Raw genomic sequence first — 18,720 nt, forward strand, 5'->3', positions numbered from 1 at the left:
ATATATTTGGGGGGTACTGGGGACACAACTCGGGCCCTTGTGCTTCCAAGACAGGCGGCAGAACCACTGAGCTAAATCCCCAGCTATCCTTTTATATTTTAACCTCCATTTCATTTATTTGTGCCCTCGTTTTTACTACTTCTTTCCTTTTACTAATTTGGGTTGTATCTCTTCCCATTTTTCTGTTTCCTTGTGATGTAGTGAATTTGGGGGGTACTGGGGACACAACTCGGGCCCTTGTGCTTCCAAGACAGGCGGCAGAACCACTGAGCTAAATCCCCAGCTATCCTTTTATATTTTAACCTCCATTTCATTTATTTGTGCCCTCGTTTTTACTACTTCTTTCCTTTTACTAATTTGGGTTGTATCTCTTCCCATTTTTCTGTTTCCTTGTGATGTAGTGATAAGTTGTTCACTTGAGATCTTTGCAAGTTTTCAATGTAACTGCTGATTGTTATACACTTCTCTCTTAGCACTGCTTTTACTGTATCTCATAAGTTCAGCATGTTGTGCCTCCATTTTCATTTGTTTCAAGACATTTTTAATTTCCTTCTTGATCTCTTCTATTAGTTGTTTTAAAGTAAGTTGTTTAAGTAAGTTGTATAGTTTCCAAAGTTTTTGTTAATTGATTTTTAATTTTATTGCTTTGTGGTCAGAAAAGATAGTTGATATGACTTCACTTTTTGTTTTGTTTTTATTTTTGAGTCGTGTTTGATGGCATGTGATCTTTCCTTGAAAATGTTTTGTGCTAAAGAGAAAAAATATGTACTCAGCAGTTGTTGAACATCATTTGTAGATGTTTGTTAGGCTCATTTAGTCTGAGGTGAAATTTAACTCTGACCTTTCTTTGTTGATTTATTGTGTGGAAAATATGTCCATTGTTGAAAGTAAGGTGCTAAAGTGTAGCAACTACTACTGGATTGTATCTCTCCCTTTAAGTTTATTAATATTTTCATTATATACTTGGGTGTTCTGATATTGGGTGTCAGAATTTTTTCGCCTTGCTGAATTAGCCATAATGACCTTCCTTGTCCATTTTCCCTGCTTTTGATGTAAAGTCTTCTTTATTGATATAAATACGGCTATTCCTGCTTTCCTTTGGTCTCTTTTTATGGACTATTTTATTCCATGTCTTTATTTTCAGCCTATTTGTTTCTTTAGAGGTGAAATGAGTTTCTCTCAAGCAACATAGATTTGGGTCTTGTTGCTTCATCCATTGCTTGTTTGTTTGTTGAGACAGGGTCTCACTATGTAGTTGAAGCTGACCTGGAACTCACTATGTAGCCCAGGCTGGTCTTGAACTCACAGCGATCCTCCTGCCTCAGCCTCCCGAGTGCTGGAATTACAGGTGTAATCCACCATGCCTGGCTGCTTCATCCATTTTTAAAAAGGTGTACAGGGATTAAGTGGAAGACTTTTAAAAGTACACATTGAAGAAATAGAGTGAAAGTGAGAGTGAGAGAGACAGGCGCCCATTGTAGCTTCAAGCTGGGTATATTTTATGAATATTTGGGGGGCTAGTCTGGAAGTTGTAAGTTTATTGAAAGAAGAGATTTAATTTACAGATGAAAGGTGATGACTCTTCCTACAAGAGAGGTTATCTTAATAGATTTTTGCATTGCTGGGACAAAATACACAAAACCTACAACTTAAAGAAGAGGTTTATTTGAGTCAAATGTTGGAAGTTTCAGTCCACGTTCAACAGGCTTAACACACAAAATGACATGGTAGAAGGGCCTGGGCAGAGGAGAGCTGCCATATCATGGCAGCCAGGAAACAGGGGGAAGGGGCAGGAACCAGGGAGAGAGATATGTATACCCTTCCGTGTCGTGGTCCCAGTGACCTGCAACTTCCCACCAAGCCCCACCTTCTAGCATCACATTTTGCTCTTGATGCCCCATGATTCATTCACCCTGTAAAAGCCCTGCCTATGAGGCTTTTAGGGACATCTATATAGAAACCATAACAAGGCTATTGGCCTATTTGTAGGTGATAGCTGCCCCAGGTGATAAGAGCAAATGGGTGACTGCCAGGGATTTAAAGCTACCAGTAAGATGAGTTATCTCAGATAGGCTTTCTAGTGTCTCTCTTTTGCCCATTTGGTGGACTGTGTCAAAATGAAAACTATTTATTAGTGTCTGAAGCTGAAATATGCTGTCCTCTTAATAATGTGCTTCCTGAGGGTGGGGGTTGATACCAAATTGCAGGTGAAAGACACAGCACTCTGTGTCTTTTAATTGGCTGATTTAATCACAAAAATTTAAGGTAATTATTGATAGGTAAGGCCTCACTAAAGCCATTTTGTAATGTGTTTTCTAGTTTTGTTGCAGTTCTTTTCTTTCTTTCTCCCTCTCTTCTGGCCTTCTTTTATAATTAAGTGATTTAGTCTCACAAATTTTGATTCTTGCTATTTTGTTTTTGGTTTATCTGTCATAGATTATTGTTTTGTGGTTACTATGATGTTTATAAAAATCTTTTCACTGTAGCAAGATATTTTGAAATAATAACATGATCATGAGGATAAAGATAGAAAGAAACAAAAAGAACCTGAAAAAATATACTAATAAGAAAACCACTGAAAAATGTAAAGAGTAGTGGCAGTAGTTCTTCTCTAAATGTCTTGTAAAATTCAGCAGTGAATCCATCAGGACCTGGGCTTTTCTTTGTTGGTAAACTTTTAATTACATTTTCAATTTCACTGATTGTAATTGGTGTGTTTAGAATTTTTTTACCTTCTTTGTTCAACTTTGGTAATTCATAAGTATCTAGAAATTTGTCCATTTCTTCTGTGTTTTCCATTTTATTAGAGTACAGGTTCTCAAATTAGGTAGTGACAGTGCTCTGGATTTCTGTTGGATCTGTTGTGACTTCACCTTTTTCATTCCTGATTGCATGGATCTGAGCCTTTTCTTTCCTTTTTTTTTTTTTTTTGATAAGGTTAGCTAAGGGTTTATCGATTTTATTTATTCTTTCAAAAAAAAACCAACTCTTCTATTAATTTAGTTTTTGTATCATTTTCTTAGTTTCTATTGCATTGATTTCTGCTCTTATCTTTATAATTTCCTCTTGTACAAGCTTTGGGTTTTCCAATAGCAAATATTGGCGGGGTTGTAGGGAGAAAGGAACCCTTTTCCATTGTTGGTGGGAGTGCAGACTGGTGCAACCACTATGGAAATCAATATGGAGACACCTCAAAGAGCTGGGACTAAAGGTTCCATTTGACCCAGCCATCCTTCTGCTGGGTATCTTTCCAAAAGAATTAAAATAATCACACCACAGTGATATATGTGCACCTATGTTTATAGCAGCACAGTTTGTAATAGCTAAAACTTGGAAACAGTGCATTTGCCCATCAGTTGGAGACTGGATAAAGATGTGGTTTTTCTATAAAATGAAATAGTACTCAGCCATAAAAAATAAGAAATTAGATTCATTCATAGGAAAATGGATACATATTGAGGATATGCTCCTAAGTGAAATAAATAAATCACTCATGTATAAATACCAAATAGTTTCTCTGGTGTGAAAAACTGTAATGGTATACAAGATCCTAATGAGATAATTAACAATGTGAAATAGGAAGAAAAGGGCTAAAGGTGTAGGGGAAGTGGGAAGGGTAGGGGAAAGGGAGTAAGGGAAAAGAAAAAAATATGAGAAAATGAAAAACTGGAAATAAAGTGTTTGTAAATAGGGGAGGGGAGAAGGGGGTGAATGGAGGGCAGGGACAAGGGGAAAAAATGAGAACCAGCACCTGTCATGTAGAGGTACAAGATCCCAATGATGAATGTAACTGTACTGTATAACTAAAATGTATAACAAAAAAAAAAAAAAAAAAGAAAGAAAGAAGAAAAAGAAAACAAGACAGTTTCAGTCTATTCCTCCTCACTTTAAAAATTCTTGATTTCTCACTTTACATCTTTCTATATTTCTTGTCTTTTAACATATTAATGTAGTTATTTTAATTGTTTTGGTTTTAGTCATCATGTTAAAGGTGTGAGTGGTAAACATAATATATAATATTAAAGCATACTGAAGTTTTATACTATTGCTAGTGAGTTTTATACCTTCCTATGTTTTCTTCTTGCTCACCATCATCTTTTTTGGTGTGAAAAACTTCCTTCAGCATTTCTTAGGAATAGGTCTAGTGGAGATATACTTTCCCACTTTTGTTGGGAATGTCTCTATCTATCCTTCATTTCTCAAGGTTAGTTTTGCTGGTTTCAATACAGTGTTTTTTGGTTTTTTGTTTGTTTTTCTGTACTGGGGATCAAATTCAGTACCTTGCTCTTGTGAGGCAGGTGTTCAGCCACTGAGCTAAATCCCCAGCCCTCAATACTGTTTTTAATTGACAGAATTTTTTTCTCCAGTTAGTCCTGTAAAACCCTTATGCAACTCTTTCCTTTCCTGTAAGGATTTTTATTAAGAAATTTGCTGTCAGATTAATACAGACACATAGGGGTGTTTATTTTCTTCTGTAGCCTTGAGAATCTCCTCATATTTCACTTTCTAGAGTTTAATTATAAGATATCTTGGGTTAGCCTTGGTTGAGTTAAATGAAGTTTTCCACCTCATCAGCATTTCCAAGTCATTCTTGAACTCCTAGTAACAAAAATATTTGCTGTTTTAGTACTGTTTCAAAATTCCTGTGAACTTTCTTCATTTTTCTTTTTTCTCTTCCAAATGAATATTTTCTAATCATCTGCCTTCAAGCTCATTAATTTTTCTGTTGGATTTGATTCTTGTATCATGTCTTAAATCTCACTGAGTGTATTTTTTTAGTTAAGAATTTCTGTTTGATTTTTAAAAATTGCTTCCATTTCTTCATTGTTGCTCTGTTAAGAGTATTGAAGGATTTCTCTGTGTTTTCTTCAAGTACTTTGAATTTCCTTTAAAGTATTTGCAATTTCTCTCATACAGTCTACTGCCTGGTCAGTTTCTGGCACCATATTTTGTGTCTTCCCCTGCTCCCTCTGATGTCCCATTTACAGACCGACCTGGGAATGGGGACCATCAGGATCTTCCCCATGTTAGCTTTAACCAGCTCAGCAGCACTAAGTTCCTTGTGCTTACTTCGCTATCCTATTCCCAGCAAATGGGGTCTTGCACCACACTATGCTTCTCATAGTAGGGATACTGCTGGTGAAGGCCATGACATGACCACTGAAGCTAGGTCACACCTGAATCTTACAGTTGCAAGGACCTGCATAGTCTTGGGGATGGGATGGGAGACCAAGTCCCACCCTGCAGCTGGCAGTGATATGGGACAAAATAACTCTGTTCCACGGGGCACAGGTCTGTCTGGTGCCGGAGCAGTTCTAAAGCCCCACCTGTGAACTGGCTGGAGAATACCCGAGCCTGAGGGATGGGGGTGATGGAGGCCAGCACAGCTGATTCTAACCTGGGTCACATCTCTAGTCTTGGCCACAGGGGACTGCACAGTCCCCACTGGAAAAGGACAGGTATGCCCTTGGCCCACTCCATGGCTGGAAATGATGCAGGCTAAAACTAGGGCCTGTTCAGCCAGTACATAGGCCTCTGCCTGATTCCGTGGTTGACCTACAGGTTCTGTGTGTGACTGTTGGCCTATGCATGGGAACTTTAGCTTCTAGTGGGTGCAGGGTCTCACCATGGTGAACAAAGCTGTAAGCTAGCTTATGTGCCCTGCTGTCTACAAAGTAGAGTCCTGCTCCGCACTCTGCCACCCAAGATTGGTGGTGGGGTGCTCAAGATTGTCATCGCAATGCAGTTCCTGGGGTTATTGATATTGCGATTCATGGATATTGGCCTGACAGGAGCTGAGGCTTTGCCCAGCACTCAATTTCACCATGGCACACCTGCTAGTGGCTTTCAAGTGTGGGCTTGGACTTAATCACCAAGTGGAAGTTTTCCCTGTTAAGCAGCTTGGACGTGAAAGAGGGGAATCAGGCAACTCTTTCCTTCCTGCTTTTTTCAGTATGTCTTCATTTTGTTACACTACAAGTACAGTCAATGCTTTCTCACCTAATTTCCTTAGCTCTTACATAAGTAGTTTGGTGTGTAAACTGCTGCTCTACTAGGCGTAACTGCCCATCACTGGAGGAACTTACTCAGCTGGGATCTTTCTTTTTTGGCAGGGGGAGGGAGATCTGAGGCGTAAAACCTGGTGTGTGGTTGGCAAGCACTTTTCCACTGAGCTGCATCCTGAGTCCTCAACCACCATTTCACTCTGCTTCCTCAGGATTCTTTCTTACCTCTGTCCTTGCTTCCATCGGAGAAGTTCCTCTTTAATCTTTTTATCTTGCCTTTAGAGTGAGATTGAAAATTCCACGTTTAAAAAGGTTTACATGACTCCTTTTTTAAGTTGCAAACCATTAGGGTAGATGGTGTCTAAATATTCTAGTATGCTTTCACTTTGATTCTAATTGCTGTCAGAGTCCTAGAAGCAACTTTAAAAGAATTGTTTCCTGAGTAGCAGTGAAATTGCAGCTAAGTAAATTAGTTCTGAAGGGAAGCACCTAGTAGAGGTTAATAAAATAAGTTCCTGAAAAAGGAGAGCTAAATCCTGAACACTACCATTTTCCCTTCAACATCCCAAGCATCACGGCACTTTGCCCCTGGAAGTCCAACCCAGAGTCCTTACTGACCCAGTTCAACACCACAGGAACCTGACTGATTCTCAAGGCGGAACTTCCTTGTCATTCCTGCTGTAGAAGAAGTGGTCAAAGTTTTAAGCTATTTTGTGCTGAAGATAAATACGTATAAGGAAATCTATACATACAGTATATAAAATCCTTGGAATTTAAATTATGTTCCATAATAACACTCTTGCAATGTAAAAAGATTTTTGAAATGGGCAATTCCATTAAATTTTATATTTATCCCCGACTTCCTGCATTAATTGTGCAATATAACCTTTGTATTGTCCTCTACTGCTTTGTGCCTTAGATTTCTCATCTGGAAAATGAAGCCCCAAGATTCACTAAACCTTATATCTAGGTCTAGATCAGAGACCTGACCTTTTTAAATTTAAAGGATCTTAAATTCTATGAATTATATGTCACTTCCTATGTTCTTGTTTCTCACATTTAAAAGTAATTATATTGAAAGTAATGCATATACAGGGTAGTAAGTAATGCTTACATACTTATGAAAATTACATTTTTATTGATTTACAAAGAAAAAGATGCATGGAAATATCATGCTACCCACTGTGAGCCTGGCTGGAATCCCTACAATCTTAATTGCTACAAACTTCAGAAAGAAGAAAAGACCTGGAATGAGGCTTTGCATTCTTGCCAGTATGATAACAGCAGACTGATGGACATCGCTTCATTAGCAGAAGTGGAGTTTCTTGTAAACCTCCTTGGAGCTGGTGAGTATAACTGCCTTTGATTTAAGAGGTATAAAATATCATGGCATAACTCTTTGATTAGTGATTATTTCTATGAAGGAATGCAAACTCATTTAATTTTTACACAGTACCTGTTCAGAAACTTTATAACTTTACAGAGATGCCAGATGTATTACCTGGCTTAAAAAAAAAAATTTAGGGATAAAGTTTATTTACTGAAATTTCTAATATAAAACGTAAACCTATAATTTAGCTTTATGTTCTTCAGATAGCAGTATTGTACTGTGCTCAATTTTCTAGGCACATAATTGGATTTAAAAATCTTTAGCCAGTAGCAAAGAATAATTTATCTGGTGCAGTGGTTCTCAGGTTATGTGTCATGCTTAGATCTAGGTTCCTGAGCCTCCACAACCTTCATTCCGTCAGAACAAGCCTGCTCCTTCCTGTGTTCCACATTTGACATAGAATCCTCCTAAAAGAAAAAAAATTGAACTCTTTGACTTTATTTTTCAATGTCTAAAAAGGAAAACAAAACCAAAAGAAAAAAACAAACAAACAAAGAAAGGCAATCCTGACTCTACTCTGATGACCTTTTCAATGTTAAGTTTTAGTTTGGAGTGAAAACAAAAAAAATCTTTTTCTGTCATTTTCCTCAATCCTCTGTATTTAGGATTAAAAGAATCCTGCAGCTACCTCTATGTCAGCGAGGACACTTGAACACCTCTCTCAGCCACAAAGGGTCTTCTCACCCTACCCAGGCTACTAAGTTTATTTTTAGCTATTTTCTGTCAACTCTTTATTCCCATTGCAATTCTTCAGTTCCTTTTTCCTTGCCAGAGAAAAATCTTTAGCTTTAAAAAAAAAAGGGATGCTTCTTTCACTGAGCAGCAGATCTTATTTTTCCTTTCTCTGAGCAGAAGCAAAACCAGACTTTTGAGGTCTACTTCACATACAGTAGTAAGAACTAGAGTGCCAGGAATCTGACTTGCTTCAGCTTTGTCCTTGTATTGGCTTTAGATCACACTCTGCTTAAGCAAATATATCTAGATATAATAAGAGGGAAAAGATTTCAACTGATATTTTATAGACTTAAGCAGTTTTTATCACATTAAGAAATAAAGAAATCACATGCAAAATGGTATATTTCGGTAGTAACCTAAGTGCATTATCACTTTTGCAAATAGTAAGAACTTGCAAGTAAATTGTATTTATCTCTTTCAGAACATGCATCAGAAACATGGATTGGTTTGAGCAGCAATAAAATTCCAGTTTCCTTTGAATGGTCTAATGGCTCTTCAATAATATTTACTAACTGGGACACATTTGAGCCCCAAATTTTTCCAAGTAGAAGCCAGCTGTGTGTCTCAGCAGAGCACGCTGTAAGTTGATTTATTTGTTCAGTGCTTATAGACATGGGCCGTGGCAGAGACCAACACATGCATAGTACAAGTTCCTCAAGGGACTTCCAGGCTAGGCAGTAAACGAGCACACAGAGAAAACTCATGGAAATTGTAGTTGTACTGACGGCTCTGAGGTTCTCGGTGGCATGATAGTGAGGAGCTTGCGTTAAGGCAGCTCCTTCAGACAGGACAGTCAAAGAAACTGACATGTAAGCTAGGATTTCAAACAAACACACAAACAAACCACTTACAGAACAGCAGGAAGAGCATTCCAGGAAGCAGACAGCCAGTGCCAAGGCAGGCCAAGGCTTGCCATCTCTAACAACCAAAGGAGTGACTAGTAGTGAGGAAGCAGCAAGAGAGAGGACAAGAAGAATGCAAGAATGCCAGGCTTATAAGCCTTGGTACAGGAACCCTTCAGGAGTTTCAAGGATACTGGAGCACAATCTGATTTACATTTTAAAAAGAAACTGTGGTTGCTACATAAGAATTGTTTGAAGAGGTTTAAAACAGATGTAGAAAAATCATTTTGGAGGCCACTTAGAGTAGTGACTATAAAGAGAAGTGAAGAGAAGCTTTGGGTGATAGGACTTACTCGTAAAGTAGAGAAGGAGACAAGGGTCTGGGGGTTGAGCAACCGCCGTTTTGGTAGATGCTGGTGGTATTGACAAACATGCTGACGATGAGAGGAAAAACAGGGTGAGAAGGTTACTCTGGAGAGTGATGGTTTTAAAGGTCCATTATTTTATTAACATAAATGGTTTTGAACAAGCTTCTTGAAAAGTGTAAACCAATGGCAATCCTCACATCTTTTTCTCACATGAATGGGATGAGCCTACTGGCCTTAATGGCACACTTGCCCAAAATTTTCATCTCTCATGTACCTAAAAATCTTATGTTACCAAATTAGTTTAATCCCAAGCCACTTAATAGTTTAGTATGTGTTTAAAATGGACTTATTCTCTTTAACTGCTGAAAGACTGGTGAGTTTTAGGATGTTACTGAGATTTTATAGGTTCCCTTAGTCTCTCTAACCATTGGATATTATATCTAGTTCCCTCAAGGAGCAGTTCATTACATGCTGCTGAAGGAGCTTGACAACGAGCCACACATGGAAAGCACCAAGGCACTTACTTTTTTGTGACACATTTCATTGCTGTATCTTTTCAATTTCACATGAACATATGCAGTTCCAACTACACTTGCCAGCACTGTCTCTGAGTTACATTTGAAGAAGGAAAATAATCTCTCTAAATGTTTGTCATGGGTCTAGTGCTTCTGAAATCCAACACACTTCATTCTACTTTAGCTTAGGTTTTATTGATGTATTGGTTTTTACGTACATTAAAATGACCTTCCTCTCCTATTGACTGACATGTCTCACTTAGTGTATTTACTTAAGAGGAGCCAACATTAGGATGGGGATTAGTTTTAAGAGAATAAAGATAGATATTAATGTTATTGTGTGAGTCAGAACAATGCTGCCCTAAGTGTTGTATCTTGTAGCTTCCTTTTGGCAGCTTAGTAGCTTCCTTAAATAGTAGATGCATAAAAGTTGACATTTACTTCCATCAAGTTTCAATCAACTCAGTTTCCATCAACTCAATATAAATATAATTATTATAGGGCCAGGGATTTAGCTTAGTGGTTCCGCTGCCTGCCTCGCAAGCTCAAGGACCCAAGTTCGATCCCTGGTACCAAAACTAAATAAATAAATATAATGATTACAATTAACAAGTTACCTAACATGGTTAACACCTAATTTTGAATGTGGGAGCCTAGGAAACTTTATTTATCCATGGATCCAACAGTTATTAAGCAACTGTGGTATGCTTGACCCTGTCCTATAACTAGATGGTTTGCTAGACAACCCCGTGGAGGAGAGAAACAATGCTGCTCTTACAGGTGAAGGTCTCAGCCCCTGACCTGATGTGTTTCTAAAGGTTATGGAAGGGCTCTAATTCCCATAAAATCCTGGATACTTGAAACGCTACCTGAATCTTGAATTGTGTGGTGTTAATCCAAGTTCCTGATCTGTGTTAAAAGATTTTTTAAAGTATTTGGGAAAATAATATTTTAATTTTTTAGCAATCCTTGCACCATCATTAGCGTAGAATCTGAGCGTAGTCTTCAGTAGACCTAGGAGAAGACGTGAAGGTATCTGCCTGTAATCTAAAGAGAAGGGGAGTGGTGCTCTCAAACCTTAGGGATGAAGAAGGACATTGGGGTTTGAACATAGAGCATATAGCATCAAACAAGAGGAAAGGGTTTGTTTCCTCCATCCTGTCCACTCAGTTTGGGACTGTAGACATTGGAGCTGTCACGTGCTGCTGAGCTAGCAGCCCACCCCACCCCCATCTGTGGAGACAGTGCCAGCCCTTTCCGCAACCAGGCAGGATCCTGAAACATCACCTCACTAGGGATTTGGTATTCATCACATTTGACTCATAAGTATTGGTATTGCCCATCAACATGAGCATGAAGCATATTCATTCATCTTGTAACACTTTTCCCCCTTAGGAGGGACACTGGAAAGTTAAAAATTGTGAAGAAACACTTTTTTACACATGTAAAAAAGCAGGCTACATCCCTTCTGACACAGAATCAGGATGTCAAGAGGTAAGTGTTGCAACACCACAATTTAGGTACAGAGAGTACAGAACTAGAATAATATACTCAGCATCAATGGACAGCAAATTTCCCTCCCGAGTCTTTGCATTCTCTTCCCTCCTTCTTTTTCCCTTCTTTTTCTTCCCCTTTCCTTGCTGCCTCCTTTTTTCTGAGAGTGAGCTGCATTTTAGAAACCAAACAATTATCATCCAGAGGCACCTGAAGGATTTACAGCCTTGTCTGAGCTGAGAAGGACTGTGAGCCTTGTCTTGCTGTGCTCTGTGAGCCAAGGCTACTTTTTTTAAATTAAAAAATGTAAATGATCCTGTTATACTGTCTGTATATATAATGTATATCCTGTGATGCCTCTGCTCACATGTGGTTTTCCTAATTCTCAAGAGGAATGTCAGAGAGAAAGTGACCACATTCCTTGAAGTCAGAGTGAACTTCTGCCCCAAGTATCTTGCCTTCCTCTTTACCCTGCTTAAACTTACATACAATACTGGACATAATCACATGTTTGAAGTGTGTTTTTATTTAGGAAAGAAATAGCGCAAATGATAGAGCAATACGACACAATAAGACAGTCCTTGCCTTGCCCTTGCCTTGCCCCCATGTTTTTTCCCCAAAATGTTTTGTTCCAGCAATGGAACAGTTTGTGCAGCCAGGCAGGGACCCTGCACAATGTATCAAAATGTTTTGTAACTGTGTGAACTGCTGACCTCTCAGGAAGGTTCTGTTAGCCCCGCCCCTTTTAGGAATGTTCTATTAACTCCACCCCTCTGCTTCTGTAAGCATGCTCGGCTACTCTGTAGACCCCTATATAAGGAGGCTTCCATTTCAGGTGTAGCGCTCAGACTCTGGAGTACAAACTCGTCTGAGCTGGTGTAATAAACGATTTTTCTCCACCTCTTCGAGTGACCTTAAGAGTTTTGAGTCTTCAGATTGCAGTATCTGTGACCCTGAGCTGTGGCACTTGGCTATAGCACTGAGCTGTTCCTCTTTGCCACAACAGAAATGCTTTACATTTAGTATAAATAACAAAGCATTTTAGATGTACTAAAATACTTAGATCGAAACCTAAAAGGTGGAAATTCTGTTTTAAAATTTCTTAAATACATTTAATATGCTGTAATAAAGTTGTATAAAATCTACCTTTCTTCATTTTTAGCACATGTTCACTTTCCTGCCCCTCTTAATTTTTATACTGTATTACTCTAAAAAATGCCCTAGACCCAATTTTTAAGCAACTCTTCTTTAATTATTATCTCTTGTAATCCAACTATTTATGTTCCAACTAAACAATGATCCATTGCTGCAGAAACTATGTTTCATTCATTAATCAGTGTGGAAACATACAAACTGCCTTTCATATCCCTGCTGGACAATATATGTGCCTAGCATTCTAAGAATTACAGTTCCTGAATTACAACTGATCACTGACCTTATCTCTCCCTTACTGTGGCTTCAAGGCAACTTTACGTGATTTAGTTTTGTTGAAAGAGCAATTAACTTCTTACACAGCAGAAAGAAAACTGATGCTATCTTTGAGCTTTTGTTCACTGCTTCCCTTTTCTGGCCAGCATTATCACTATTTAAAGATTCTGAGTTCAGAACCAGTTCTCTAGTTTTAATGGAAAATTTTCCTTTAATTTTCTTTGCTTTAACTTCTAATATTGCCAAGTTTCCTTTATTTTCAGCCATTTTCTTTAATGCAACTTTCCAAACAGTCTCTCCTTGCAAAATTAATTATAAAATAAGTCTATTATTTAAAAGTCCAAAAAGTCATTTTGGAGAGATTGGACAATATGAGCCATTACTTCAATATTATTACTATCATCCTTTCACCTGAAAATGAAGTAGCACCTAGCATGCAAGGGGTTAGCAAACACAATCAGTTATTATCCTACCCTTTCGTTAGGTGGAAAAGGGTTTGTAATGCAGTCTTTATTTTTCCAGTTACTACTACGCCACATATTTCTTGCCCTCCCTTTTCTTGAGGATGTTCAGTCCTCGGGTTTTGTTTTATTTTGTCTTGTTTTGGCAAATAACTCAGGACACAAAAATTACTAGTGAATAAATATTTCGTCAGAAGGGTCAAACTGTCAGTCTCCCTCCACTCGTCCTTCTAAGCACGAAAGCTGTCTAACCACCTGCTGCCATCTCGAGTGATGCTTGTGGAGGTCTGTCCGGCAGTGTGGGTCTACAGATAGGTATGGAGGTGAAGAGGAGTTAGTTCTTGGCATAGGTTGAACCTCATTTCGTGAGATATTTTGAGTTGAAATAGTCTATATCTAAGTTAAGGTCTTTTTTATTAGTCCATGTTTGCAGTGCATAATATTTACATTTCTTGTGGGTAGTTGGTGCATGGTCTTTTTTCACAGGACTAATGTCTTTCTCAAGAATATTGTCAAATGAATTTTATGCCTGATCACAAGCTGGAAATTAGTGGGTTGGTACAAAAATGAAGAATATACAAAAACTGGTCAATAGGTAATAATAGATATACATAACATAACTTTATATATTGGATGAGCAAAGAACTACAATCACTCAGTTGGAATATAGTGAAAGCATGTACCCTATACTGTATGATTTTAAAGAATACAGTAACCTCCACCTGTTCTCAGGGGTAAGCCTCAGAGCTATGTATTTTTCATTTTGTCAGAGTGCCAAAACTTGCTTCCTTCCTCCCTAAAAGGCCAGCCAGTTAATTTAGGGAAAATTACTATATATGTGTGAATGGATTTTTGGCCATGTTAGATTACAATCCAACCAAAGTTATCCTGAATTGCACCAGAATTGGGTTCCAGACCCACTAGATCTACTGATTGGTAGCTCTGTTTAAGTCCCCAGTCTCAATGAATCTCAGTGAGGTAACGTTAAACAATCAATATGAAGTAAAGTTGAAAAAAATCTATAGTAATATCTAGATACATCTATCTTCTTGTTGTACCAATTCCCAGGCCTGACTCTAAGATTTCTTCCTACATTGTCTCCTTTTGATTCTTACAATAGCCTCAAAATATTGCTGTTATTTCTTTTTGCAGATGAGAAAACTAGACAGGGAGATATTAAATCAATTTCTTAAAATATATTCAATATGAATAAATTCAAACAGTAGTGGAGCCTAGATTCAAACTCACGCATTATGAATCTATAGCCAATACTCTTAATTTATACCCTAATACAGAAATCATTTTTATAAGATTCTGGAGAGAGAGAGAGAGAGAGAGAGATCTCCTGATTGAGTCTCCTTTTATTTCTTTTTGGTTTTTGCTTGGTGTGGTTTTTGTTTTATTTGTGGTATTTTCCCCTTTTACCTTCACTTGTGTTTAATTTTTTACATTTTTTTTCCTAGTACTGGGGATCAATCTCAGGACCTTGCACTTGCCAGGCAGGCGCAGTGCCACTGAGCTACATCCCCAACCCTAATTTTTTACATTTTTTGAGTTTTAAGTAAATTAAAATTTTTAGGATTTTAATGTACTTAATTAAATAAACACAGATGAGGCCTCAGCCAGTTAGAATGTTATCCCCAGATAGACTAAATACAAAAACATTAAAACAAAAACACGAGGTGTTTTGAGTGAATGAGAGAAGAGAGTTAAATAAGTGGTAAATAAGAAAGTTCAGAAAAGATCTCTTGTTATTTCACTGAATAAGATTATGTCCTTAATTTCCCTTTTTCTTTTGCAAGGGATGGGAGAGACATGGTGGATTCTGTTACAAAGTTGACCCGGTCCTTCGAAGCTTTGACCATGCTTCCAGTGGCTACTACTGTCCCCCTGCACTTACAACCATCACGAACAGGTAAACAAAAATGTCCCAAGAGAAGCCTGACTGTGCTTTGCATGAGGGCTTTTGGAGTGATAAAATCTAGCAATAATAAGAACTTTATCCAAATCTAGAATATGTTATATTATAGACTAATGAATTCTTTAAAGTATTGAGATGAATTTCAATCTTCTGATGTCATTCCTAAACTAATTTTTGCATGACAAATAGTAAAAATTTGGTGAAACTTTCCTTAAAATTTATTAATTACCTAGCGTTGCTAATATATTCAGTTATATTTAGGTTTTTATGTTCTAATTACTGGTAATGGAAAATAAATATGTTATTTAGCAAGTATTTTAAAAAATGCAATGTGTGTGAGTTCTATGAGATACTTTTTGCACCAGAAAAAGAAGTGTAACTAAAATGTGGAAGATATTAAAATGACTCACCATTACTTCTTAATTCTCTTTGGGTTAGATTTAGATTGAGACAGACTGTACCCTTTTTTACACTCGATACAATCTGTGCCACAGATGTGTCACAGAAGATGTAGGCACAACAAAGATGACCTCATGTTACTATTAGTGCCAAGGACAGTGACGGTGGTGGGGAGCCTCCTCCATGCCTAAGACAGGAGCAGGTCAGAACTCTTCAGTAGGGCAACTACACCTACAGCTTTTGTGCCTAGGTCATTGCCTTTAAAAATATGCATTGAAAATTCAGCCCTAGCAATTTGGGAGAATGAGTCAGAAGGATCGCATGAGCATGAGTTCAAGACCAATCTGAATCCCAGGAAATGGGACACCTGGTGCTATGGTTTTAATGAGAGAGTCTTCATGTATACATCTGATTTGTGGAAAGATTTCTGTACACTCTCTGTGTTTTTCCCGCATTGGAAGTCAACATTCAAAGTCATCAGCATTTCCCTTCTCCTCTCGTCCTTACTTTCCTGCCTCCTTTCCCAGTCTTTCCTCCAAATAATGCTAAGGAATGTGCATCCTTATACGTGGAGGGATGCATCACCTCACAGAGGAATGGGGTGGCAGCTTTTGGCAGACTAAATGGTGTCCATTAGGGTGTAACATCGAAGTATCTCAGCATTGCTTTCAGTTCTGCTTTTCTACCTCCCAGGTATAACTACTAGTCAGAAGGGAGTCTATGTCCCCTCAACTTATGAGGCTACACTAAAGTTCCCATAAATACAATGGATTAAACACCCCCAGTCAATGAATCAACATTAGATATTGCAGGAGTCTAATCAATGAAGTGAGGCCCTTTGCTAATTATAATTTAATTACATTTACACTGAAGAAAATAAGTGTAATTATTTCATCTATTTTTGTCTTATTTTTTAAAGTATTCATTGAATATCTATCTCATACTTGACAAAGTGTTAATTACTTCTCATACATCGTCTGACCATGCAAAAATGTAATAGTCAAGAGTTTTTTAGAAAATTGTATATTGAATACCTGGTTTGTGAGTGGCACCAGCCTAAATACTCTCATGTCTTGTATGTACAACAGAAATAAAAGACATGGTGTAGTTGTCCAGTGATATTTGCAGCACAGAAGCTAAAGAAATAGTACATAAACATATAAAGCAAGTGAATAAGGTAGCATAAGACAAAAAATGAAAAAACTCAAAGTAACATTATAGATTTCTCAGAGTGCCAATGTGACCTAAGCCAAGCTAGAAAGCTGTTAGAGTTCAAATGCTTCATATTCTACCAGCACCATGGGACCTCATACAGATGATAGAAAGCATCTTGCAGGGGGGGGGTCATTTCCATAAGACTGGGTAAAACAATATGTTGAGAACACTACATTTTTTCTTTAATTAACTACAGTCACTAGCCAACACACAGTGAGTGTTCCAGGTCTGAAGCAACGCAGTGACATAGGCAAATTTGTTTGTTATCCCAGTTTCAGCCACTTAGGTCTGTCCAGCTTGGCTTATTCTGGCATCTACCCAATCACTAACCAAGCTGGCCTGACTCCAACTCAGTGGCATCTCTCCAAGTCAGTTAGCATCAACTACAACATCCCAGAAACATGATTTTTCTCTAAAGCCATGCCTCCACCAGCCTCTCAAATCTAGGAAAGCAAGAATCCAGGCTCTTGATTTTCATTCAATCAGACCTCATCAGGAAAAAAAATGCTCTTTGAGTAAAAAAATATCTTGTCATGTTCTCCTGCATCTTTTGTCTTAGAAGGCTGGGCAGTGGACTCAGGAGCATCCCGGAGCAGCCTCAGGAATCATTTTCTTCCATTTCTGGTTTCCTGTTTGAGCTAAGACACTCCTGTCACTCTCCGGCACCCAGGCTTGTAGTTGCTAATTGATTTTCCACTCTTCTGCACAATCGAGTGACAGGTTTGATGGGCACAATTAGAACCACCTGCTACAAATTACATTTTTCTTTTGTTATTGGACAACTGCTCTTGGTCTAGGATTTTTTAACACTTTGTGAGACAGAGAGGGGAAGAAAAACAGACCCTTCCTGCTGAATAACTGATTTTTATTTGCTAGCCTATGGTTACAAAACTTTTTCAGACCCTGTCACCTTGCTTTCAGACAGAATAGGAATGCAAATCTTGAATTTCAAAGTTAGCATGGATTATTATCTAAATGCATGTATATCTAAATCTTGTGTCAGTCAGCCATAGAATGTTTGATATACAATAATAATAAAAGTGTTATTTGATTTTGTGACTTTTGCTCAAAAAGAGAAATCCTGCCAAATTTCATTTTTTTTTAGGTTTAAATGTGTTATTTTCAAATATTTTCATAGCTCTGCCAATTTCTTACAAGTGTCATAACCCCTCAAACACTTTTGCACTTAACTTTTAAAAGCTGTGATAAAAATATACGTAAAATAAGTTTACCATTTAAACCATTTTTAAGTATACAGTTTGATGGCTTTTCCTGTATTCACACTGCTATGCATTCTCTATTATCAACTTCCAGAATTTTTTCATCTTTCCGAACTGAAGCCCTTTATTCATTAAATAAAACTCCCAATTCTCCCCTCTCCTCAGCTCTTGATGACCACATTCTATTTTCCATCTATGAGTTTTACTACTCTGGGGACCTCCTGTAAGTGAAGTCATACAATGTTTGTCTTTTTGTGCCTGGATTATTTCACTTAGCATAATGTCTCAAGGGTTATCCATGCTGCAACCTGTCAGAATCTCTTTCCCATGAAGGCTGGTTAAGATCCCATTGAATGCATTCACAGATTTTGCTTATCCATTTATCTATCAATAGGCATTTGTTTGGCTTACAGCTTCTGACTATTGTGAATAATGCCACTTCAATCATGAATAATGTACAAATTCAAGTCCATGCTTTTAGTTTTTTGAGTATATATTCAGGAATGAAATTGCTGGATCATATTGATAATTCCATTTTTTAACTTTTTGAGGAATTAGCACGCTGTTTTCCACGTGGCTGCACCATTTTGCTTTCTCATTAATAGTATATTGGTCAGAATATAGAGATCAGGGCTGGAGATTTAGCTCAGCAGTTCAGTGGCCTGCCTTGCAAGTGCAAGGACCAGATTTCAATCCCTGGTACCAAAAGAAAAAAAAAAAAAAAAAA

The 18,720-nt window shown here is 37.8% G+C and overlaps 1 protein-coding gene across 3 annotated transcripts in view; it reads left to right on the forward strand.

The window, feature by feature from the left end:
* Nucleotides 1-18,720, forward strand: part of Pla2r1 (phospholipase A2 receptor 1) — a 116,476-nt gene that overhangs the window by 39,829 nt on the left and 57,927 nt on the right. For all 3 annotated transcript variants that reach the window (XM_010606814.3, XM_010606816.3, XM_010606815.3), the window contains exons 7-10: nucleotides 7,157-7,351; nucleotides 8,552-8,709; nucleotides 11,251-11,349; nucleotides 15,041-15,153. In XM_010606814.3, the coding sequence (XP_010605116.1) occupies nucleotides 7,157-7,351; nucleotides 8,552-8,709; nucleotides 11,251-11,349; nucleotides 15,041-15,153 (565 nt within the window). The remainder of the gene's footprint in view (nucleotides 1-7,156; nucleotides 7,352-8,551; nucleotides 8,710-11,250; nucleotides 11,350-15,040; nucleotides 15,154-18,720) is intronic.

Source organism: Fukomys damarensis, unplaced genomic scaffold, assembly GCF_012274545.1.
Source record: "Fukomys damarensis isolate Sample0158 unplaced genomic scaffold, DMR_v1.0_HiC HiC_scaffold_26, whole genome shotgun sequence".
Classification (NCBI taxonomy): domain Eukaryota; kingdom Metazoa; phylum Chordata; class Mammalia; order Rodentia; family Bathyergidae; genus Fukomys; species Fukomys damarensis.